Below are 25,621 nucleotides of genomic sequence, written 5' to 3'. Positions count from 1 at the left end.
ATGTACCCGCACATCTGATTACATGCGATTAGACACTCGGTCTGGCCCTGATGCAGGCAATCTGCACCCGATGACAATATTAAAGATCGCAGCTAATTGTCACATTTCTGTGTGGCCATAGCACAGAAGTGCTGCTGGGTCTAGAGGCCTATTTGCCTAAATGAAGCCTAAATCTTCCTTATAGGGACACTGCTATAAAAACCTGTCCGTGGTGCTAAGGCTAGGGGCACATACATGTGGGTTGGGAACACATGCGTGATCACGTGTGCTCCAGACCACCACAGAAATGTGCTGGTATTTAGTACAAGCAGGCTGGTTATTTTATCTGAATGGGGAAAGAACAAAAAGAGGGTGCACAGGCCTAGTGCATTACCATAAAAAATGTTTAATAAAAAATAAAGTAGGTGTTGTACTCACAAACGACAATATAGTCAAGGCACATCATAGAAGAACAGCTGGATCAACACCGCGCTGAGTAACAGTCCACAATAGGGAGTTTAGACATCCAAAAGGCTGACGCGTTTCGAGGACTTGCCTCTTCCTCAGAGCCTTATAGGGACACTGCTATAAAAACCTGTCCGTGGTGCTAAGGCTAGGGGCACATACATGTGGGTTGGGAACACATGCGTGATCACGTGTGCTCCAGACCACCACAGAAATGTGCTGGTATTTAGTACAAGCAGGCTGGTTATTTTATCTATTGCAGAGACATGCAATGCCTCTTCTGCAATAAACATTCACCTACCTACTTCCTGCTTTCAGCGTTCCTGGGCATGTACACTGAGCTGAACATGCGCAGCTCAGCTTAGAGTGCCTGGCTTGATCCCTGTATCCTGAATGATTGCCTATTGCACCAGACAAAGCTGCCAAAAAAAAACAACAAAAAAACGCATGCAGGATAAGATGCTGGCGCTGACCAGGGACAGGGACTGTTGGCTGAAAGGAGAGGATAGTTGTCTTTTACTTCTGCTTTAATTCTTGATGGCACCTATGGACCTGCAACGGCGTGGTGTCGCTGTACCATGCGATTCTGTGTGGTGCAACTTTTTAAAAGGTTTCTGGGACTTCTTGACCTGTGTTTTGTGTGAGTACAGCACCCCATTCAAAGGAATAGGCTGCTGTACCCACAATGTGTGTGCAAAGGTGTGAACTTAGCTTTAGGCCTGAATCTCTCTTAGGCATGGATTGCACTGTTGCGGGTGTGGGAATTGCAGTGATTTCCACGCCCAAAGCTTTTTAAAAATGTCTAGGGCTGCCTTCATTCCTAATGGTATTTCCACGCATCTAAAAACAGTGCGTTTGTGAGTACCACAGGGAAATCGCATGGTGCAAAGCACCATGGGATTTTCTGACTGCTGTTTTTAAAATGATGGTGGAACCTTCTTCCTGCGTGAAATGCACAGCAGCTCATTTAAACCCACAGTGGTGTGAACGTACTATATATATATATATATATATATATAAAATCGCTGCATAAATTGACGGCGCTATACAAGTACCTGAAATAAATAACCAGCCCTAATGCCGGCACTGCTATAACCTGTCACAGCACCTCACTAAAAACTCAAATGAAAGTTGTTTTTGGACACATTTTAATGCAGATTTAGCAGACATGAGTGAGAGCAGTGTACCCATCTTAGGGTATGGGGGCATCTTCCATTGCTCTTAGGGCTGACCAGGGCCTGTGCTGTGTACTGCCAATCAGGACTACTGAGTCTCTATGTACTGTATATGGAAGCTGCATCCCTCCACCAGCAGTGGGCAACCTGACAGTGCAGCTGTACTGGAACTATAGTATGGCTTGTCATGCCGCCATTTCCATTCAATATCTTTATTCAGAGACTGGTCACATGACAGTCCGTTGTGAGGGAGAAGCCGTGAGTGTGTTGCACTCCAGGCACTGTAGTGTAAAGCGCGCTCCCCTACCCCGGCGCGCCCCCGAGCGCTGCGGCTGGGCCCGGACCCCCCCTCCCGGTGGACGCGCAGGCGCGCGATGCACTCTGGGAATGGCTGCGCAGCTCGGGTTGGCTGGGGGAGCAGACAGCGGAGTTTTAATGTCCGCCATGTTGGCCATGGCGTATTGAAGAGGGAGGGAGAGAGCAAGACACCGGAGCACAAAGAACGCCGCCAAATCATAGCCGGAAGCCCGCCGCGGACACCCGGAGCTCCGGGAGAGGCGCCATTTTGATCACGGCGGCTGGGCGGGAAAGAGGCGGCGGCGGAGCAGCACGGAGACCCCCATGAGAGCGCGGCCCGGGAGCCTTTCCCCGCTCGTCGGTCGCATGGCTCTGTGGTAGACGGAAAATGAGTAAATTGTCGTTCCGGGCGCGGGCGCTGGATGCGTCCAAACCGTTACCCGTCTTCCGCTGCGAGGACCTCCCGGACCTGCACGAGTATGCCTCCATCAACCGGGCCGTGCCCCAGATGCCGACCGGCATGGAGAAGGAAGAGGAGTCGGTAATCATTCATCGCTTTTTTCTTCCCCTTTCCCCATTTTCTCCCCTCTCGTCTCTGCGCAAGCTTGTACAAAATGGCCGCCATGTCCCCCTCACGGGAGGGGGGGTGGCGCAGATGGCGGGGAGCGCCCGCCCGGTGACCCCTCACCCCCATGACGGGCTGGCGGGGGACCCCCGCTGCTGATAGGTGCCTCCGGTTGGGCGGACGGGGCGGCCGCCGCCGAGAATTCGGACCGGGAAAGCACAAAGGGGTCACGTGACGGGGCCGCGGTCCGCCATTTTGTTGTGTGTGTCTTCTGTCTTTGGGCTGGGCCTGCGCTTGGCGGTGGGGGGAGGGTGTAGTGGCGGCGCGCGGCCGCCTGGGGGAGCATGAGAACAGCGAGCGCAGCGCTCACCTTGTGGGATTGTTTGTGTACACTTCTCAGCTTTGACAGCCGGGGGAGGCTGGGGCCCGGAACAGCCTGCTCACCAATCCAGGGAGCTGACAGCCAGGGGCCCGGAACAGCCTGCCCACCAATCCAGGGAGCTGACAGCCAGGGGCCCGGAACAGCCTGCCCACCAATCCAGGGAGCTGACAGCCAGGGGCCCGGAACAGCCTGCCCACCAATCCAGGGAGCTGACAGCCAGGGGCCCGGAACAGCCTGCCCACCAATCCAGGGAGCTGACAGCCAGGGGCCCGGTGCAGCCTGCCCACCAATCCAGGGAGCTGACAGCCAGGGGCCCAGAACAGCCTGCCCACCAATCCAGGGAGCTGACAGCCAGGGGCCCAGAACAGCCTGCCCACCAATCCAGGGAGCTGACAGCCAGGGGCCCAGAACAGCCTGCCCACCAATCCAGGGAGCTGACAGCCAGGGGCCCAGAACAGCCTGCCCACCAATCCAGGGAGCTGACAGCCAGGGGCCCAGAACAGCCTGCCCACCAATCCAGGGAGCTGACAGCCAGGGGCCCAGAACAGCCTGCCCACCAATCCAGGGAGCTGACAGCCAGGGGCCCAGAACAGCCTGCCCACCAATCCAGGGAGCTGACAGCCAGGGGCCCGGTGCAGCCTGCCCACCAATCCAGGGAGCTGACAGCCAGGGGCCCAGAACAGCCTGCCCACCAATCCAGGGAGCTGATAGCCAGGGGCCCAGAACAGCCTGCCCACCAATCCAGGGAGCTGACAGCCAGGGGCCCGGTGCAGCCTGCCCACCAATCCAGGGAGCTGACAGCCAGGGGCCCAGAGCAGCCTGCCCACCAATCCAGGGAGCTGACAGCCAGGGGCCCAGAGCAGCCTGCCCACCAATCCAGGGAGCTGACAGCCAGGGGCCCAGAACAGCCTGCCCACCAATCCAGGGAGCTGACAGCCAGGGGCCCAGAACAGCCTGCCCACCAATCCAGGGAGCTGACAGCCAGGGGCCCGGTGCAGCCTGCCCACCAATCCAGGGATCTGACAGCCAGGGGCCCGGTGCAGCCTGCCCACCAATCCAGGGATCTGACAGCCAGGGGCCCGGTGCAGCCTGCCCACCCAATCCAGAGATCTGACAGCCAGGGGCCCAGAACAGCCTGCCCACCCAGCGCAGGGAGCTGACAGCCAGGGGCCCGGTATAGCCTGCCCACCCAATCCAGGGAGCTGACAGCCAGGGGCCCGGTACAGCCTGCCCACCCAAGCCAGGGAGCTGACAGCCAGGGGCCCGGTACAGCCTGCCCACCCAATCCAGGGAGCTGACAGCCAGGGGCCCGGTACAGCCTGCCCACCCAATCCAGGGATCTGACAGCCAGGGGCCCGGTGCAACCTGCCCACCCAATCCAGGGAGCTGACAGCCAGGGGCCCGGTGCAACCTGCCCACCCAATCCAGGGAGCTGACAGCCAGGGGCCCGGTGCAACCTGCCCACCCAATCCAGGGAGCTGACAGCCAGGGGCCCGGTGCAACCTGCCCACCCAATCCAGGGAGCTGACAGCCAGGGGCCCGGTGCAACCTGCCCACCCAATCCAGGGAGCTGACAGCCAGGGGCCCGGTGCAACCTGCCCACCCAATCCAGGGAGCTGACAGCCAGGGGCCCGGTGCAGCCTGCCCACCCAATCCAGGGAGCTGACAGCCAGGGGCCCGGTGCAGCCTGCCCACCCAATCCAGGGAGCTGACAGCCAGGGGCCCGGTGCAGCCTGCCCACCCAATCCAGGGAGCTGACAGCCAGGGGCCCGGTGCAGCCTGCCCACCCAGCGCAGGGAGCTGGCAGCCGGGGGAGGCCAGAGCCTGGTACAGCCTGTTCATCCAGTACAGGGAGCTGACGGCCGGGGCCTGGTACCCCCTGACTATCCAATATAGGGAGCTGACGGGAGGCCGGGGCCTGGTACAGCCTGCTCACCTAGTGCAGGCATTATTTGACAGCCAGGAGAAGAAGGTGTCTTGTACAGCCCATTCATCCAGTGCAGGAAGCTGACAGCCAGGGGCGGACGGGGCCTTGTACAGCCTGCTCATCCAGTATGGGGGGCTGCCAACCAGGGGAAGAAGGGGCTTTGTACAGCCTGCTCACCCAGTGCGGGGAGCTGACAGCCAGGGGATGCTGGGGCCTAGTACATCCTGCTCACCCTGTGCAGAGATTTGACAACCAGGGGAGGCCTGGGCCTCGTACATCCTGGTCTTTTAGTGCAGGGATCCAGTACACTTCACACTGGTTCTTAAAGTTTGTTGGGACCAGTCACGTCATGTAGAAACTACGGAGCTTGCCATACTCATGCCTTTAACCCCCAGTACATATCACACTGGTTCCTACCATTGCCCTGCGTCCTCGCACATAATGACAGACTTTCTTTTAAACCAAGTCCTCCAGCAGTGCGCTGACATCACTGCAGGCACTTCCGTCTTCTTCAGGTCTTCCTTCTGGGTTCACACTCTCCAGTTGCTGGAATGGCCAGGCCGTGATGATGTCACTTGCACACTTGTGCACGGGTTTTACGGTTGCGGCAAGGCGCCCTTTGCATTGATGGCACACAATATTTCCTGAATGCAGAGCACAGTGGCGTAATTGGCTGGAGCCGATGAGAATATCTCCTACACGACGCACATGTAGGAAGTACTCAGTGTACCTACAGGTAAAAGCTTAACTGCGCAGGTACAAGGTTTTAAAAATAAAAAAAGGTTTACTACCACTTTAATTGTCCTTTTTGTAAAGCTGAAAACTGGAGAAAATACAAAATTCACATTTTCAATGAGGATGTTCCCATGCTGCAAAGGTTGAATGCTCATTTTAGATCTAGCGAGCCCACAGCCTTACATTGGACAGTAAGGGACTGTTCCCTATTGGAGTATAGGGGAGCAGAGGAAAGCCGCAGGGGATCAGATAAGTAAAAGGTTTTTTGCCCCCTTGACAGAAATCACCATTTAGGGCCTAACATTTCCTAACAACCGATAACATTTTATCCAGCACAGTGTGTTTATCCCTAGATGCCAATATATCACTCCCCCCTTCCCCCCCCCAAGAAGGTCCAAAACTAAAGCAAAAGTCTTTTAGCATCCGTACAGTGAAATGCCCCTACTATCATGTGAAAAATTCTCCTTATTCAGTGCTCAACAATGCGGGATACTTATTCCATCTTATATTTGATATCCTCAAAAAAAGTATATAAACGCCACTATATTGAAAGAATCGCACTCACAAAATGTGTCGCAAATCTGTGCTTAATCACTCCACCATGTGATGACGTCTATACACCTGTCATTCTTACCCTCTATATATTTAAACACACCTTTTATAGCAGGTACAACCAATTGGACCCTTTCAATTCACAACTACTTCTTTTCCGTCCTCCCTTTCCATAGGAGATATACTCTCTGAAAAAATTAAATATAGTGTAATATCAACAACTCAAAAAGTGTCATTTGGTGCTCCACTCTTAAATCAATGGTGACCACCAATGACGTGACTCTCACTGGGTGTAAAGTAGTTTTTGAGAAAGACCTGTTGGAGTGCTGCATGTGTGCTGAGAGCTGGACTTGGCTAACCTTGGGACCGGGATATGCGGTTTCTACTCTATGCTTTTTGGCTGATGTAGTCCGGTAAGGTGCATGATCTGTGAGGTGTGGAGTGATATCAAATGTCACTGGTGGTCACCATGGATTTAAAAGCAGTGCACAAGAGGACACTTTTTGAGTTGTTGATATTACACTATATTTAATTTTTCCAGAGAGTAGATCTCCTATGGAAAGGGAGGACAGAAAAGAAGTCGTGACTTTGAGAGAGTTCTATTGGTGGTACCTACTATAAGGTGTGTTTAAATATATAGAGGGTACGGGTAAGAATAACAGGTGTATAGAAGTGATCACATGGTGGAGTGATTACGCACGGGTTTACTACACATTTTGTGAGTGCGATTCTTTCAATATAGCTGTGTTTATACTAAGGATAATGCACGCGTTTTTTATGATATTTTTTTTTTTGAGGATATCAAGTAGAAAATGGAATAAGAATCATGCATAGTTGAACACTGAATAAAGAGAATTTTTGACATGATAGTAGGGACATTTCACTGTACGGACGCTGGAAGAGACTTTTGCTTTAGCCTTTAGGGCCTGTTTACACTCCCAGACAGCTGCCACACACTAAACTGCAGTGGTTTAGTTTACAGAAGCTTTCAGGTCCCAGCTGCAGTGAGCCAGTTGTAAGTGATGCTGTGATGTGTGTTTACACTGCTTTTTTTTTTTTTTTTCTTTCCAACTTTATTTGAAGTGCACAAAGTGGCATGTCATTCATCTTGATGTACAGCAGCGTGGTGTGTTGTGCTGTTGTACAGCGACTTGCAATCCTGTCCCATGCGCTGCAATAAACTGCAGCATATCTGCATTTCATTGCAGATTGCTGCACCTCTGGTACGTTGCAGTGTGAATAGCACACAGAGAAAACAGTTGTTCTTCCAGTGCGGTAAAATGAAGGTCACCAGCACTATGTGAGCAGGGTCTAAAGCTGAAGTCCAGAGAAATAGGGGGAAAATGCTCCATTGCAGTTGGGCTGCCCCCACACTGCAAGGGTTATATGCTTGTTTAGATCTAGGGACTGCAAAAATCCATTTTACTTGGGGCCAATTCACTCTCTGCATTTCCTCATGGAAAAACATAAACTGCAATGACACACAGAAAACAATAGTTTGGTGTGATGTTCAGGCCAGAAAGCGTTGCACTGCATTCCAGAGCCGAGCGATATTATGCAACATTTTGTATATTATTGCACCTCTCTGCATGGTCCGGTATGTCATTCCACACCAGCACAGTGACATGAATGAAATGTCACCTTGTGATCTTCTTATAAAGTTCTGTTAACAAAAGGGCGCTGTCTGATCCAATAAAATGCGAGTCACACAGCCCCCTCCTGCACAGCTCTGTAGTCCAACTTGCTGTGTGGATAGCAGTGGTTTGGACTCCAGAGCAGTGTGAGTGGGCCTGAACCCGAATCTCTGCTCCTGCAGACTCTCTTCAGGCTGTAATACTGAACCCCATAGCCTCTTCAACCCTTTTCTCCAGCGGTTGTATGCCCTCTGGACGTCATCATGTAACTATGCATTGCCCTACAATGGACATGAGAGCAGTGAGGGACAGCCCACTGGGAGCGTAGAGGAAAGCCATGGGGGTCAGGTAAGTAAAGCTTTTTGCCCCCTATACTCAAATGAGCATTTAACCCTTGCAGTGTAGGGGCAGCCCCACTGCAAGGGAGGATTTTTTACTTTGTGGAAATGGGCTGTAAAATGAAACTAAAGAGACCTTTTACTTGCCTTTCCTTGCCAGCATCATCTTTTGTGTGCCATTCTTCAGCTGTTTCATGACCAATACAGAATGATGCCATTCCTGCACAGGAGCCAGTCATCCCCCAGCACACAGGTCGTGCCGGTACTATAGGCTGTGCTGTGCAGCTGAGTTTACAAGCCGGAGAACACTGGGAGCAGGCAATAAGCAGCCTGCCTGCGCACATTGAACTACAGCTGGATTTTAGTTTCATTTTAAGTGGTATAAACACGCAGACTCCTTTTTTATATGCTGCTACTTGCATGTTTTTGTAAAGAAGAGAAACGTGTAGACATCACGTTTCTATGTCACTGGTGGGAGTTGAACCCAGGATTTCAGTGCTGCTAAGAATGAGATGTGCAGGACCACACCATTACGCACTGAGCAGGAACACCTGTACTTGTTCATTACCTGGACCTTTTGCAGTGCATAACATGGAGGGAGGATGCTGTTTGCAAGAAAATACAGTCTGTCGTACAACCCCTGGTAAAAAAAATATGGAATCGCCACTCTTGGAAAATGTTCATTCACTTAATTGTGTAGAAAAAAAAAACTAATCAGACATGCCTCAAAACTATTTTCATTTATCATTCCAACCTTCTGGCTTTAAGAAACACTTAAAAAAAAAAAAAAAACTAGTCGGTTGCAACTGTTTTTGCAGATCAAGCAGAGGAAAACTATATGGAATCAATCAATTCTGAGGAAAATATGGAGTCATGAAGAAAAACACTACAGTACACCACTAGTACTTTATTGGACCACCTGTGGCTTTTATAGCAGCTTGATTTCTCTGAGGCATGGATTTAACTGTTGATAAACAGTATGCTTCATCAGTCCAGCTCCAACTTTCTCTTATTGCAAGGTCAGCTTTGAGGGCTGGAGCCTTGTCATGGACAATTTTCTTTACTTTCCACCAAAGATTTTCAATTGGATGGAGGTTCAGAGTATTTGAAGGCCATGCCATTGACATATGTCTTTCTTGAAGGAAAGTTTTCACGGTTCTTGCCCTATGGCAAGATGTCTTATCCTGAAAATTATGTCATCACCAAACATCCTTTCAATTGATGGAATAAGAAGTGTCAAATCTCAATATAAACTTGTGCATTTATTGAAAATTTAATGATACCTAACTCGCAACCCCATATCATCAATAATTGTGGAAATTTGCAAGTTTTCTTCAGGCAGTCGTCTTTACATACATTCCATTGGAATGGCACCAAACAAAAGTTTCAGCATCATCACCCTGCCCAATGCAGATTCATGATTGATCACTGATTATCACTTTCATCCAGTCATCCACAGTCAATGATTGCTTTTCTTTAGCCTACTTGTAACCTTGTTCTTTTCTGCTTAGGTGTTAATGATGGTTTTTCTGTATGAAAATCCCATTTCCTTTAGGCGTTGTCATACAGTTCGGTCACAGACATTGACTCCAGTTTCTGCCCATTTGTTCCTCATGTTTTGCGCATTTTCTGTTTTCAAGGCATATTGCTTTAAGTTTTCAATCTTGTGGCTTCCTTGGTCTACCAGTATGCTTCCCTTTTATAACCTTCCCATTTGATTTGCACTTAGTCCAGATTTTAGACACAGCTGACTGGGATCAACCAACCTCTTTTGCAACATTCTCTGATTTACCTTTGTGAAGAAGTTTTATAATTCTCTTCTTTGTTTCAACTGACATCTCTCGTGTTGGAGCCGTGATTCATGTCAATCCGCTTGGTGCAACAACTCACCAAGGTGTGCAAGCACTTTTTCTTTCTTACTACAGACTAATTAGCAGATGTAATCTGATGAAGATGTTTGCTTTAGAACCGCAGAGTATATGGTGTTTCCGTAATATTTTCCTCAGAATTGAGTTATTCCATTTTTTTTTTCTCTGCTTGATCTGCAAAAACCGTTGCAATTGACCAGTTTTCTTTCTCTTTAAGTGTTTCTTAAAGCCAGAAGGTTGGAATGTTAAATGGAAATAGTTTTGAGGCATGGCTGTGATTTTTTTTTTTTTTTTTTTTTTTTGTTCTTGCACAAACAATTTCTAAAAGTGGTGATTCCATACTTTTTCCCAAAGGTTGTCGAAGTGAACAATCTGTGGCTGAACTTGAGTTTAAAGTTCAATTTTGAGTTAGATATTCCATTTATTATGCTGTCTGTTATTTGTGACAGAGTGGTAAGCGGACACTTGGGGTCAGAAAAATTCCTTTTGCTCACTAACTCATTCACTAGGACTTTGCCAGTCATTTCACAAACAAGATAAATGCAAGTTAAGGGCACCACAGTTGCTTAGTGGTTAGCACTTCTGCACTTTGCATTGAGTTTGCATGCCCGCTTTCTGCTTGTGTGGTTATTCCAGTTTCTTCTTGCAATCAAAATACATACTTGCTTGCAGTTTAATTGATTCCTGTCTGGATTGGCCTTGGTGACCATAGTGTCTCCTATAGTAGACTTTGCTATCCCTTGGTTGGTTCATGCAGCTCTGGTACACATTTTAAACATGGAGCTACAGAAAAAAGTAAGGTTCAGAGATGTGCCATAGATTGCAGCATGATGATCGAGGACCAGTATACTGATAAAAATGTACAAATATTTTTTGGAATGGAGTAGGAATTTGTGCACACAGGGGAAGCATGTAGATTGATTTGCTATGTCATATGGTGGGTGAAAAGGAGTGTTGACCCTAGCATCTTAGTGCTGCCAACAACAAATGCAGATTTACAAAAAAGATAAAAAGCATCACTTTTTTAGATCATTTGCAGTCATTAACCACTTGCAGATCGCCCACATGCAATGTTCTTCGAGCGGTGGCCTGTGCAGGCACAGCGACGAACCTGTTCATTGCCAGTCTCTTCTGAGTACAGAGTGCTCCCCTGCCCATCGGCTCCCTCTTTGATTGTACCAATGATTCATAGCCAGGACCTGAAAATTATCAACCTACAGAGGACTGAATTCAAAGACACCCCGAAAATCAAAGTGAAAAAATTGTGCAACAGGCTAGTCCCATTTTGCTAAAAATTTCATTGCAGCAACTCAAAATGGTACTCAGTAGTTTTGTATGGCCCCCATGTGCTTCTATGCATGCCTAATGAGATTATGGATGGTGTCCTGGGGTATTTTCTCCCATATCTGGACAAGGGCATCACTGAGCTCCTAAACAGTCAGAGGTTCAACCTGGTGGCGTTGGTTTGCCGGAAACATGATATCCAAGAGATGTTCTATTGATTTTAGGTCAGGCGAGCGTGGGGGGCCATTCAGTGGTATCAATAATTCCTTCTTCCTCCAGAAACTGCTTACTCTCGCCACATGAGGCTGGGCATTGTCATGCACCAGGAGGATCCCAGGACCCACTACACCAGCGTTGGGGTCTGACGATGGGTCCAAGGATTTCATCCTGATAACTAATGTCAGTCGGTGCCATTGTCTAGCCTGTAGAGGTCTGTGCGTTCCTCTATGGATATGCCTCCCCAGACCATCACTGATCCACCACCAAAACGGTCATGCTGAACGATGTTCTAGACAGCATAACATTCTCCATGGCTTCTTCAGACTCTTTCACATCTGTCACATGTGCTCAGGGTGAACCTACCCTCACCTGTGAAAAGCACAGGGCAGCAGTGGTGGACCTGCCAATTCCGTTGTTCAATGGCAAATGCCAATTGAGCTCAATGGTGTCGGGCATTGAGTGTTGGGCCCTCAGGACACCCTCATAAAGTCTTTCTGATTGGTCAGAGACGATCACACCATTGGCCTGCTGGAGGATATTTTTTTGGGCTCTGGCAGTGCTCATCCTATTCCTCCTTGCACAAAGGAGCAGATGTACCGGTCCTGCTGATGGGTTAAGGACTTTCTATGGCCATGTCAAGCTCTCAAGTAACTGCCTGTCTCCTGGAATCTCCTCCATGCTCTTGAGACTGTGCCGGGAGACACAGCAAACCTTCTGGCAATGGCATGTATTGATGTGCCATCCTGGAGAAGTTGGACTGCCTGGGAAACCTCTGTAGGATCCAGGTATCGGCTTATGCTACCAGTAGTGACTCTGACCCTAGCCAAATGCAAAACTAGTGAAAAAGTTAGAAAAGATGAGTAGGGGAAAAAAAATGTCAGTGGCCTTTACCTATAAAACAATTCCTGTTTTGGGGGTCGTCTCATTGTTGCCCATCTAGTGCACCTGTTAATTTCATTAACACCAAAGCAGCTGAAACTGGTTAACAAACCTCTCTGCTACTTAAATGACCGGATCAATATCCCAAGCGTTTGACTTGATGCTATACTCTAGATTTAAAAAGTCTTCCTTTAATTTTTTCGAGCAGTGAATAATAAATCCCAGTGGTAATCAAATGTCTCTGAAGAAAGCTCTACTTGCGTGAAAAACAAAATTATATACATTTTTTATTTGGGTACAATGTAGCATGTCTGTGCAATTCCCAGTTAAAGTAGCGCAGTGCTAAATGGCCGGGTCATAAAGGGGGTAAAACCTATCAGTCGATTTCTAATATCGGGGGATACAGATGGTGTAAAGGATTGGACAGAGCCACATTCTAGCTAGAAACTAGGCTTTGTAGTTTTGCAACCGCTATAAAGCTGCAGACTGTATATGTTTACGATTACCAAGAACCTATTATATCTGTTGTAGTTTTTGTGTGTAGGATTTATTTACTTTACATGCATTATGTATGTGCATCAGCATGTGGCAAGGCCATTCACTTTGCATGGCACCACATGCGCTAAGGCAACACAGCTCCGAAGCACATGCATTGCAATGAATGACAACATACGGTGCTTTGTTGTGTACAGCATTGAGCTGTGTGTGTGGTTTTTGTTTTTTTTATTTTTTTATTTTTTATTCTTGTGCATTGGCAGTCCGTTTTTTAAAATGAGTGGGTTGTCTTACTGCAATGCATGTTAACACGTGATACAAAATGGGTTAAGGTAATGCGCAGGAACGGACTGGTCTTTATACTGTATGTAGCGACAGAATGAACAAAACATAATTAGAAAACAGTTTTAATCAGTAATGATTTGTAATGGTTACTTTTGCAAGCTTTGATTGTATGTGGCCTATTTGTGGTCTGGCCAAGGCAAAGTTATTGTATAACACAACATTCAGGAGCCTGGTGTAATAAACGACTGTTGCTTTATTTACGTTTGCAGTCTGTTATAACTCTTCTGAACTCATTCATTAGAATATTGTCCTGTCTGTAAGTCTAGGTTCACACTCGTGCAGCTGAGTCTTGATCTGATTTTTCAGTGTGATTTTTTTTTTTTTTTTTTTTTTTTTTTTTTTTTTTTGTAGTGCATTTTTCAAACTGATGCATCTTTTTGTAGGAAACTGCAAAGCTCTGCCAAAAAACACACTAACCATGTAGGTACAGTTGTGTTTCCATTGACATCTATAGAGCACAAAACCTGCTGTGTCACACCCAACATAGTACCTGTACCTTCTCCAAAGTCGTATCACAGTTGCATTTCATTAATGTGAATGGGCACCACTGCACCAGTGTGCTTTCTATTGTCAAGTGGTTTTGTATGACCCAAGTTGCATCTGAAATCGCACCAACACGAACCAGGCCTAAACTTTAAAGATGTCATTTATTTTCATGCATGTATATTTGATCTAAGGATACTTTGTTTCCATGCACATAATGTTGCTTGATTGTTGAGATGTCATCTTAAAGGCAAAGTTCAACTTTTGAATAAAACTGATCATGCAATCAAGGGGCCCCAGTAGGGAAAAAAATCACGTTTAGAAAGATCTTGCGGAGTTTAAATGCCATACATGTAGTCCATGTGCGATAACCCCACATCCCGTCTGGAAAATTGTCATAAGCAGTCAGCCCCATCCCGCCCAGATCTAGGGCACTGCATATGTTGCACGCTTTCTCCCCAGCATCACAAATGTGAGTACTCTACCATTCACCCGTGCTTGGCAGTGCCCTCTTACTCTCTGAAGTGGCAGAGCCCAAATTTGGGTTTGCTGCTCATGACCCTGAAATGTGGCATTTACACAGGACCTTCACCCTCCCCTTTAACTTTTCTTTGGGGGGGGGGGGGGGTTTGTGTTTCGTGCACAACCTGGCTATAGAGAAGAGGGGAAATGAAATTCCTCTTTAAACTAATTTTCTCTTTTGGTCTGTTAAATATACCATTGAAAGCCTTGTGTTATATCTGATCGATGGGTGCAAAAAGTAGCTATTCATCGAGCCGGAAACCTTGAGCTGTGAACTTCCTGTACTCTCTTCTAGACTGTTACACCTCCCCTTGTTAAGGAGAAGTTTGTCCTAGGGTGCCCAGTACAGTTGTCACCCCAATACATCACATCTAAGGACCAGTAGGCTGCAGTATTGTCAGTTTTTTGTTGTTGTGTTTAGATACATGTTATGCAAGTTCTAGATTGAGGATGATGTTTTGAACCTAATGTTACTTCTTTAATAAAGTGTATGTATTAAAATGATTACAGTCCTTGCATTCAGTGTTTAACTGTGTTCTGTTGTTTTGTGCTAGATCTAAAAGGAGTCGTAGCTACCATAAAATTGTGTTATGTGATTTATTTATGAAGTGTGACAAATGTCACGTTTTGCTAGCTGAATTTAGTTTTTTGGTTTAAATATGGTCACTTCTTGTAAAAATGTGTTTTTTCTCCTCCATTATACCATGGGCAGGTATTCGAATACATAGGATGCTTGAATCCATTACAAAATCTTGTTTATATCCTGTTGTCTGGTCTAATTCTCAGAACTTGCCCTCAGGCGTTTTGAACAAGATGTAATATTATAGTCGCTGTTTTGTAGTATGGATTATCTATGCATACTAGTCATTAATTGGAAGGGTTAAATGACATTTTAATCTTGTATTACTAAAATAAAAACACCAGCTTTCTAATTTTTATCTTGTTTCTGTTATTTTTCCTATTCTCTTGCTTAAAGCGTAACTTTACTCATAACAATTGATAAAGTAATGTTCTTTATCAAGGAACACACATTCCACATTAATAATTTATGCTGCCAAAATTAGTGTGTGCTGTAAATTGCCTCAGTAATGTTCTTGTTTCTTCTTGCTGGAGGCTGCCATTTTGTTGAACCCCAGAGCCCTGAGCAGCAGTTAAAGCAGAGAACTAAACCATCCTATCCTTTTCAGCCAAGGAAGCTGCCATCTGTTTGGTGCTGCACTTATCAGTTATAAAACACCAGTCATTTGATGGTTTGACAGTTTGTTTGAGAGCACAAACAAATGTGGCAGTTAGCATTCCTGTTCTGCTTTAAGATTTCGACTGTCAAGAGATCGGCCTGTACAATCTCAGCACAGTGCCTAAAAGTGGAGAGCAACTGAGCATGTGCAGAGCAGGGTGAGACCGTGTATTATTGGATTTTAAATAGTATAGATTTATTTTTAATGTTTTACATAGCTATACATACAGAAAAGGCCAGACTGAAGTGATCTAGCAAGACTTAATTTTCTGACTTTTTAAGTTACACTTAAATAGGTTTTGAATATGTTGTTCTGGCAAAAAAATTTAGTGTGATAGATGAACGGTTTTAAATATGCAACATACACTGGATATAAAAAGTATACACAACCCTGTTAAAATATCAGGTTTTTGTGATGTAAAAATTGAGACAAAGAAAAATTCAGAACTTTTTTCCACCTTTTTTGTGACCTACAAACTGTATAACTCAGTTGAACAACAAACTGAAATCATTTAGGTGGAGGGAAGTAAAAATTAAAAAAACTAAAATATGGTTGCATAAGTGTGCACACCCTTAAACTAATACTTTATTGAAGCACCTTTTTGTTTTTATTAAAGCACTTTTTGGGTATGAGTCTCTTTCAGCATGGCACATCTTGATTTGGCAATATTTGCCCACTCTTCCTTGTGAAATCTGTCAGATTGCGAGGGCATCTCCTGTGCACAGTCCTGTTTAGATCACACCACAAATTTTTCGATTGGATTCAGGTCTGGGCTCTGGCTGGGCCATTCCAAAACTTTTAGTCTTCTGGTGAAGCCAGTCCTTTGTTGATTTGGATGTATGCTTTGGGTCGTTGTCATGCTGAAAGATGAAGTCCCTCTTCATGTTCAGCTTTCTAGCAGAAGCCTGAAGGTTTTGTGCCAATATTGACTGGTATTTGGAACTGTTCATAATTCCCTCTACCTTGACTAAGGCCCCAGTTCCAGCTGAACAAAAACAGCCCCAAAGCATGATACTGCCACCACCATGCTTCACTGTGGGTATGGTGTTCCTTTTGATGTGCAGTGTTGTTTTTGTGCCAAACCTATCTTTTGGAATTATGGCCAAAAAGTTCAACCTTGGTTTCATCAGACCATAACACATTTTCCCATATGCTTTTGAGAGACTTCAGATGTATTTTTGCAAAATTTAGCTGGGCTTGGATGTTTTTCTAAGTTAGCAAATGCCTCCATCTTGCCACTCTACTCATAGCCCAGACATATGAAGAATATGGGAGGTTGTTGTCACATTTACAACATGTGCTTAATTCTGAACACCTCCCTAGTTATAAGAGGGTGTGCACACTTCTGCAACCACATTATTTTAGTTTTACTCCTCTCTCCCCCCCCCCCCCCCCCCCCCCCAAAAAAAAAAAAAGAGAATTCAGTTTTCAACTGAGTTGTACAGTTTGTCACATTTAAGGTGGAAAAATTTCTGAAATGATTTATCTTTTGTCTAATTTTTTTTACATCACAGAAACCTGACATTTGAACAGGGGTGTGTAGACTTTTTATATTCACTCTGTGTATATATAGTTAGGGTCTGTATTGGTTTCCATAGCAATAGCTGCTTTGTAGTCTAAAAATATTTTAATTTATGTTTCTTGTGTTGGCTAGAAAGTGTTAGTGCATCCAGTTCTTTAATTATGTTTTATGATTAAGCGTTCATCTATTTTTCAAGTGAGTAAAAAAGTGTAGGGCAGTGGTCGGCAAGCCGCGGCTCGCGAGCCACATGCGGCTCTTTACCCAGTCTAATGCGGCTCTTCTGTGTGCCGGGCGCCTGCTCCCCTCCCTCCTCTCGGTCGGCCGCTCCCCTGCCTCCTCTCGGTTGGCAGCCCCAAAAGTCCGCGCGGACCTTTTAATCCGGCCTGCGGATGTGGCTGTCAGGATGTGTGTAGGCGGGGCAGCGTGCCGAACGTGAGGGGAGGGGAGCTAGGCTCCTCTCACAGTCCGCCCTGAAGACCCGAACGGCGCGGGAAGACAGCGAGAGGAACGCAAAAGGTAAGTGAATTGACACGGGGGACTTGGCTTACTAGAAGGGGGGGGGGGGGGAATAGTACTGTGGGGGATGAAATACTATATGAGGGATGAATTACTTTATGAGGGATGAAATACTATATGGGGGGATGAAATACTATATGGGGGGATGAAATACTATATGAGGGATGAAATACTATATGAGGGATGAAATACTATATGAGGGATGAATTACTATATGGGGGGATGAAATACTATATGGGGGGATGAAATACTATATGAGGGATGAAATACTATATGAGGGATGAAATACTATATGAGGGATGAAATACTATATGAGGGATGAATTACTATATGAGGGATGAATTACTATATGAGGGATGAATTACTATATGGGGGGATGAAATACTATATGAGGGATGAAATACTATATGGGGGATGAATTACTATATGAGGGATGAATTACTTTATGAGGGATGAAATACTATATGGGGGGATGAAATACTATATGAGGGATGAAATACTATGAGGGATGAAATACTATATGAGGGATGAATTACTATATGAGGGATGAATTACTATATGAGGGATGAAATACTATATGGGGGGATGAAATACTATATGGGGGATGAAATACTATATGAGGGATGAATTACTATATGAGGGATGAATTACTATATGAGGGATGAATTACTATATGGGGGGATGAAATACTATATGGGGGGATGAAATACTATATGGGGGGATGAAATACTATATGAGGGATGAATTACTATATGAGGGATGAATTACTATATGAGGGATGAATTACTATATGAGGGATGAATTACTATATGAGGGATGAAATACTACATGGGGGGATGAAATACTATATGGGGGGATGAAATACTATATGAGGGATGAAATACTATATGGGGGGATGAAATACTATATGAGGGATGAAATACTATATGAGGGATGAATTACTATATGGGGGATGAAATACTATATGAGGGATGAAATACTATATGGGGGATGAAATACTATATGGGGGATGAAATACTATACGGGGGATGAAATACTATACGAGGGATGAAATACTATACGGGGGATGAATTGCTATGGGGGATGAATTACTATATGGGGGATGAATTACTATGGGGGATGAATTACTATATGGGGGATGAATTACTATATGGGGGATGAATTACTATATGGGGGATGAATTACTATGGGGGATGAATTACACTATGGGGGATGAATTACTATATGGGGGATGAATTACTATGGGGGATGAATTACTATATGGGAGATGTATTTTCAGTTTTAAAAATGTGGCTCTCAAAATAAATTTCAATCATGGTTTTGGCGAGATTTGGCTCAGTTGAAAAAAAAGGTTGCCCACCACTGGTGTAGGGAGTAGGATGCTTTTATTTAGTGAGATACATTTTGTGAAGACAAGCTTTAGAATTATCATAATATTTGGAGAATCTGGAATGGTCTCCTGCTTGTGTTGCTTTCTTGCAACTGTTACCTTGTGTTCATGGGCTTGTTTCACTTTCGGAATAGCTTCAGTAGCACATGTATGTCATTTGTCAACAGAATACCCTGTGTTCACTTGTGTTTACCTTTTACAGTGCAAACAAGCAATTACTAGTCCTTATCAGCTGTTTGTCACTGAAAGGGTTTTTTTTTCCCTTAACACATGCTTGCTAGCTTACATAGATAACCCTGATAGATAGCTTGACCTACTGCAGAACGGGGTAATTTACTAAAACTGGTGCAGCCAGAATTTTTTGTATTCTTTGACAAAGTTGAGAGGGAAAGTATGAAGTATATCCAAATCCATCTTTCTTAATTTTGGTTAGAGCATGGTTTAACCTTTTCAGAGCAGTTTTTTGCAGACATATTTAAAAAATAATTTTAGCCCTGAAGAGTGCATAAAATCCCCAAATTGTCATATTCTTTGAAAGCAGTCACCCTACAGAGTAAATAGCGGTTGTGCTAATTTTTTGTTGCACAGAGGTCTAGGAAGTGAAACATTTCAGTAAAAATACACTGGTTAATTTTAGGGCACACAAAACACAACAAATTGCCCAGTTTTTTGGTAAAATATAAAAGATGAGTAAACCTCCAACATGAAACTGTGCTACTCTGGGAAAGTGATGAGGAATTTCATTTATTTTTTTACATACTTATTGCTTATAACCGTAATAATCACTGCAACCAAATTTATTAATGATATCCATTCAGTACTATTGTGAAGCTGTGATTGGCCACAGCTATCACATGGGACAGTTGCACTGTGACCCTGTCGATACCATGTGATCACGGTGACCAGTAACAGAGATCCAATACAATAGTACTCAATGCATGGCTATGAATGGAAACCATTCATTGTATAAAATTGCCAAGTGATCTGCTGTGATTGGTTACAGTGATCACCCGGTACCAGCAGTCCAGTACACTGATCTGTCATCTGCTGGGTCCGGTGGACACAGCAGGCGACAGATTACTCCGCAGCATGATCCAATCCTGGAAGGACGTCTTATGGTGGCACTGCTCCTGCTTGGCTGTCTTATTATAGGCTGGGTGAGAAGAGGTTAAAAAGTAACTGCTTTTTTGAAGAAAAAAAAAGCCTTCCCTGTGGGTGATCAGTGTACATTGCAGGAATTTTAACAAGCTGTTGGAGATTCCTACCTGTTTTTCTGCTCCGAAGAAATAGCTCTTTTTCAGACAATGTCTTGTACAGGACTGATTCTGAATGGGAGTGACTAATTCATTGGAAACAACTGATGCACTTAGTTCTGAAAGATTTGCAGTCTGTAAAGAAAACTTCAAGGTTGCCATATTACACTGAAGCTATAGAAAACTACAGCAGCTGCTTATTAAAAAGGAAAAATAATTCTTAACATTAAATTAAAATACAGCTTATGTAGCAAATGTATATGTTTGTTTGTTTTTTTTGTTTTTTTTTACATGGTAGTGCAGTTGCCCTAAGAGCTGGTTCACACCAGAATGCTGTGTGGGAAGGACATGTTCCCTGTGTGATTCCTGCACTGCGTTCAAAACGCACTGTTTTTGTGATCTGCTTTGGGTGCCAATACATTGTTAATGACACCCCAAATGCAGTTTGCAAACAGTGCATTTGCGTGTTCCTGATCACATGGTATCCCAGTACCATGCAATTTGGTGTGGCATGCTTTTCAAAAATGGTGCATTCTGATGTGATTTGCAGCATATGCAAATTAATGGGCTGCAGAATTGCACTGCAGAAAAATACGCAGGAATCGCACAGGACTGAGATTGTGCTTTTAACCAGTCCTTGGTGTAACAATGTGTTCATGGGGGTTTTTACATCATTTAAAGATCACACACCACTTATGGACTCTCCTGTGGCTTGCGCTCAGCTCATCGCAGGCTTGTCACTAAGCTGAATCTCCCCCAGGGTCAGGCACCAGATCACCCCATGCCCACACAGTGCACAGGCAACAAGTAGCTGGCATCTTGTCAGCTGTAGGCTGTAATATTAAAGTGGTTCTAAAGGTTCAAGGGTTTTTTTACTGTCATTCATTCTATACATGAAGGTAAAAAACCTTTGTGCATCAGGCACCTCAGTCCCCCAATACTTGCCTGAGCCCTCTCTCAATCCAGTGATGTCCTCAGGAGTCATTGGCTCCCACTCCTGTCAGTCACAGCCAGTGAGCCACTCAGGAGCGGGAGGGGACAGGGATGAGCTGCTGCTCCTGTATGTCAATGGACACACAGAGCGCCTGCTGGGGTGCCCCTAAAGCAAGCTGCTTGCTCTGGGGCAGTCAGCAGGGAGGGGCCAGGAGCACTAGCGGGGGACCCATGAAGAGGATTGGGGGGGACTGCTCTGTGCAAAACCACTGCAGGGATGTTGATTTTTTTCTCGCCCAACACCCGGGTCATGTAGTTCCAGGTGCCAGGCAGGTAGGTTGTGTGGGGTTTTTTTTTCTAGCCCTGCTGCTTGCCTGTCAGATGGAAGAATTGCTTCCACATAGCCTACTACAGTGTCAGCCTCTGCCATCTGCCCCCAATGTGAACCTCCCCATGCATTATGTCTATTGGGCTCCGCTTGCCCATCCTTTGGGCCCGGGACCGATTCACCACCATTGGCTAGAGGAGAGGGTCCCCGTTGACAGATTACCAGCTATAGAGGCCAGGAAAGCATATAATACAGTGCAATCTGCATTACATTCAGTGGAGCACAAGGGAGACATCCAGGCTCTCACCATATCTTGCAGGCAAGGTACCAAGAGATAGCTGCAGGGAGTGGGATGCACATGTGACGTCATTGGTTGCTGGGACACCTGCGGTCCCAACAACCATTGACTGCTGAACGGCAGGGAATATGGCATTTTAGACTTACGGTCTGGACAGGAGCATTGCTCAATCTGTGTTTGGACCACGGTCTGCCATTTGATGGCTGCATTAGTGTATCCAAGGTCCAAATTTTAAGATTATGTATTCATTTCTATATTGAATTACGATTATTTCTGGCCTGCTTCTATTACTCTGAATGATCTTAAAGTTTGAAAACTTGAAGAATCCTACACATTTACTTCCTTGAATACAGTGATGTAGTTTCATTTGCCATGTGAGTAGGCACTGCTTGAGTCACACATTTGACAGAGCCTGCCTACAGAGGTGCTGAGAGGAGGAGTTTCATGATGCGGAGTCAGTAACAGAAACATCTAACTTTTTAGTGTGGCGCTACTTTAGCTGCTTCCTGATCGCCCTATAGCAGATATAGTGCTACAGGGCAGCACGGGTACGCAAAATCGTGTGTGTGTGCGCGTGTGTGTGTGTGTGTGTATGTATATGTGTGTGTGTGTGTGTGTGTGTGTGTGTGTGTGTATATATACACACATAACATGTAAACATTCACAGTGCAGGGAGGAAAAAGTATGTGAGGCCCTAGCTTAATGACTTCTCCCAGAGCTAATTGGAGCCAGAAGTGAGCCAACCTTGACTCCAATCAGTGTGATGATATTGGATGTGTTGCTGACAGCTGTCCTGCCCTTAAAAAACACACACCTGTTTTGGGTTTACTGGTTTCAAGAAGCACTGTCTGATGTGAACCATGCCTCGCAGAAAAGAGCTCTCAGAAGACCTACGATCAAGAATTGTTGACTTGCATGAAGCTGGAAAGGGTTACAAAAGTATCTCCCAAAGCCTTGATGTTCATGTGTCCACGGTAAGACAGACTGTCTACAAATGGAGAAAGTTTAGCACTGTTGCTACTCTCCCTAGGCGTGGTCGTCCTGTAAAAATGACTGCAAGAGCACAGCGCAGAATGCTGCATGAGGTAAAGAAGAATCCCAGAGTGTCAGCTAAAGATCTACAGAAATCTCTGGCACATGCTAACATTTTTGTTGACACATCTACAATAAGGAAAACATTAAACAAGAATGGAGTACATGGGAGGACACCATGGAGGAAGCCATTGCTGTCCAAAAAGAATATTGCAGCACATTTGAAGTTTGCAAAAGAGCACCTGGATGTTCCACAGCACTACTGGCAAAATATACTGTGGACAGATGAAACCAAGATTGAGTTGTTTGGGAAGAACACACAACACTATGTGTGGAGAAAAAAAGGCACAGCACCCCAACATCAAAACCTCATCCCCACTGTAAAACATGGCGGAGGGAGCATCATGGTTTGGGGCTGCTTTGCTGCCTCAGGGCCTGGACGGATTGTTGTCACTGATGGGAAAATGAATTCCAGAGTTTATCAAGACATTTTGCAGGAAAACGTACGACCATCTGTCCGCCAACTGAAGCTCCGCAGAGGATGGGTGATGCAACAGGACAATGACCCAAAGCATACAAGTAATTCTTCAAAACAATGGCTGCAACAGCACAGAATACGCCTTCTGGAGTGGCCCAGTCAGGGTCCTGACTTCAACCCGATTGAAATGCTGTGGCATGACCTTAAGAGAGCGATTCACACCAGACATCCCAAGAATATTGCTACACTGAAACAGTTTTGTGAAGAGGAGTGGTCCAAAATTACTCCAGATCGTTGTGCAGGTCTGATCTGCAACTACAGGAAACGTTTGGTTGAGGTTATTGCTACCAAAGGAGGGTCAACCAGTTATTAATTCCAAAGGTTCACATACTTTTTCCTCCCTGCACTGTGAATGTTTACATGTTATGTGCAATTAAACCATGGCAACATCTAATGTTTGTGTAGTATTATGTTCAGCAGACTGTGTTCTTCTATTTTTGTGACTTGGATGACGTTCAGAACACATTTTATGCCCAATTCATGCAAAACTCCACGTAATCCCAAGGGGTTCACATACTTTTTCTTGCAACTGTATGTATATATATATATATATATATATATATATATATATATATTTATTATTCGCCAGCGCCTGGTGATTGTAGAGGGTTTCTGACGGGGAGGAGAACTGTATGTAAACAGTACAGTTCTCCCTGTCAGCTTGTGCACACTGCTTTTGGATGCACAGCCATCCAAAGCAGTGAGATTTACAGTGAAGCACAGACACACAGTCCAAAGTAAATCCTTTTATCTCCTGTCATGTTAAATCCTTCCTGCCCAGGGCCAGTAGTACAGTGTCTGTGTTTTTTTTGTAGCACTGATCACTGTATTGGTGTCACTGGGGATGTCATTGACACCAAGTCAGTTTCCCCTAGTCCCGCTATAAGTCACTGATCGCCGCCATCACTAGTAAAAAGGTAAAAAAAAAAAAAAAAATCCATTATCTATACCGCTATTACTTTTACGTAAACCATTTTAATTTACGTATTGGGTTTTTTTTTTTTCTAGCAAAGACATGTAGCAGAATACATTTTGGCCTAAATTTATGACGAAATATGATTATATATAATATATAATTTTTTTTTTAATTTCTTTACGGTACATGTTTGATGGCAAAAAGTCAAAAATATTGGGTTTTTTCCCTCAAAATTGTTGGTCTATTTTTGTAGCGCAAAAAAATAAAAAATGCACTGGCGGTCAAATACCACTGAAGGAGCTCAATTTGTGTGGGAAAAAAGGACGTAAATTTCATTTGAGTGCAGCGTTGCATGATCGCGCATTTGTCAATTAAAGTAACGCAGCGCTGTAACGCAAAAAATGGCCTGGTCAGGAAGGGGGGGGGGTAAATCCTCAGGAGGGCAAGTGGTTAAACAGACTTAGTGAATATTGTGCTAAAACTCCTAAAGTGTTATAAAACACCTGCATCTAAATACATTATATGTGCATCCTTGAAACAAATGCAATGGATGTGCAACGAACTATAGAACACCTCCTTCCACTGACATACCAAATGCAGGCAATTTATATAGAATTTTCATATGGTATGTCAGTGGAAGGAGGTGTTCTATAGTTCGTTGCACATATATTGCATTTGTTTTGAGGAGAATGCACATATAATGTATTTAGATGTTAATGATACACTCATAAGGGAGGAAGGTGTTTTTATAGCAGAATCTTCAGCATGTTTATTTAAAGTAGCGCCACACTAAAATGTTTGGAGTTCTGGCATCTATATCCACTTGGGGGTATAAGAGGAGTGGTAGGCAGCTACACTATTTTCATTATTGGTCCATAAGTGTGGATAATATACTTGTATCAGAAACATACCACATCATATCCGCTTTCAGTCAGCAAGGTACCATGATATATGTGGGCCTTAGAAATCAAAAGTAAATCAAAGAAATGACCCACAAACCATTCTGGGAATCCAGGAAGTTTTGGCAAGAACTGGTCAAATATTAGGAAGCAATCATGTTATGGGAGATTTTTCAAGTTGGCTCATATTGGATTGTCAAATATAACTGTAGTATGTATTGTTATTAAAGTATCCCTAAGGCTGCTTTCACACTGATCAGTTTTTCTTCCACTTTTGCGTTTTTAAAAAAAGCAAAAGAAAAACATGTGAAAATGTATTCCTATTGAGCTCATAACACTGATCTGTTGTGGGTCTGATCTGTGGAAAAAGTGTCAAACGCACCCACAGTGCATTTTGGTGAATTTTTTGAGTCACGTCTTGTAAAAAAAAGCCCTAACAAATGGTAAAAACGTGTGTGTTTTTGCTAGGATCAGTGTGAAAGTAGTTTAAAGGTAACACTTTTTCTAGTTTTTGATAGTGGAGAGAAATTGGAGCACCAGTCAGGTTTTATTGCTGTCTTGTGCCCATTAGGAAGATTTCACACACTTTGTCCTTTTTTTGTAGCTTTTTTACC

At 44.7% G+C, this 25,621-nt stretch overlaps 1 protein-coding gene across 3 annotated transcripts in view; it reads left to right on the top strand.

The window, feature by feature from the left end:
- EPC1 (enhancer of polycomb 1) overlaps positions 1-25,621 on the top strand; it is a 119,779-nt gene that overhangs the window by 26,557 nt on the left and 67,601 nt on the right. The window contains exon 1 of one of the 3 annotated variants that reach the window (XM_089668687.1): positions 1,952-2,457. The exons of the other annotated variants lie outside the window; for them this stretch is intronic. Within the exon in view, the coding sequence (XP_089524813.1) occupies positions 2,305-2,457 (153 nt within the window). The 5' untranslated portion in view covers positions 1,952-2,304. Of the gene's footprint in view, positions 1-1,951; positions 2,458-25,621 lie in introns of those variants that run through there. 3 annotated transcript variants of the gene reach the window in all.

This window comes from Staurois parvus, unplaced genomic scaffold (genome assembly GCF_062004578.1).
Source record: "Staurois parvus isolate SC_StPar_1 unplaced genomic scaffold, SC_StPar_1.0 ptg000061l, whole genome shotgun sequence".
In the NCBI taxonomy this organism is placed as follows: Eukaryota; Metazoa; Chordata; class Amphibia; order Anura; family Ranidae; genus Staurois; species Staurois parvus.
Note: the sequence above shows the minus strand (reverse complement) of the source record. Positions and strands in the feature narration are given on the sequence as shown.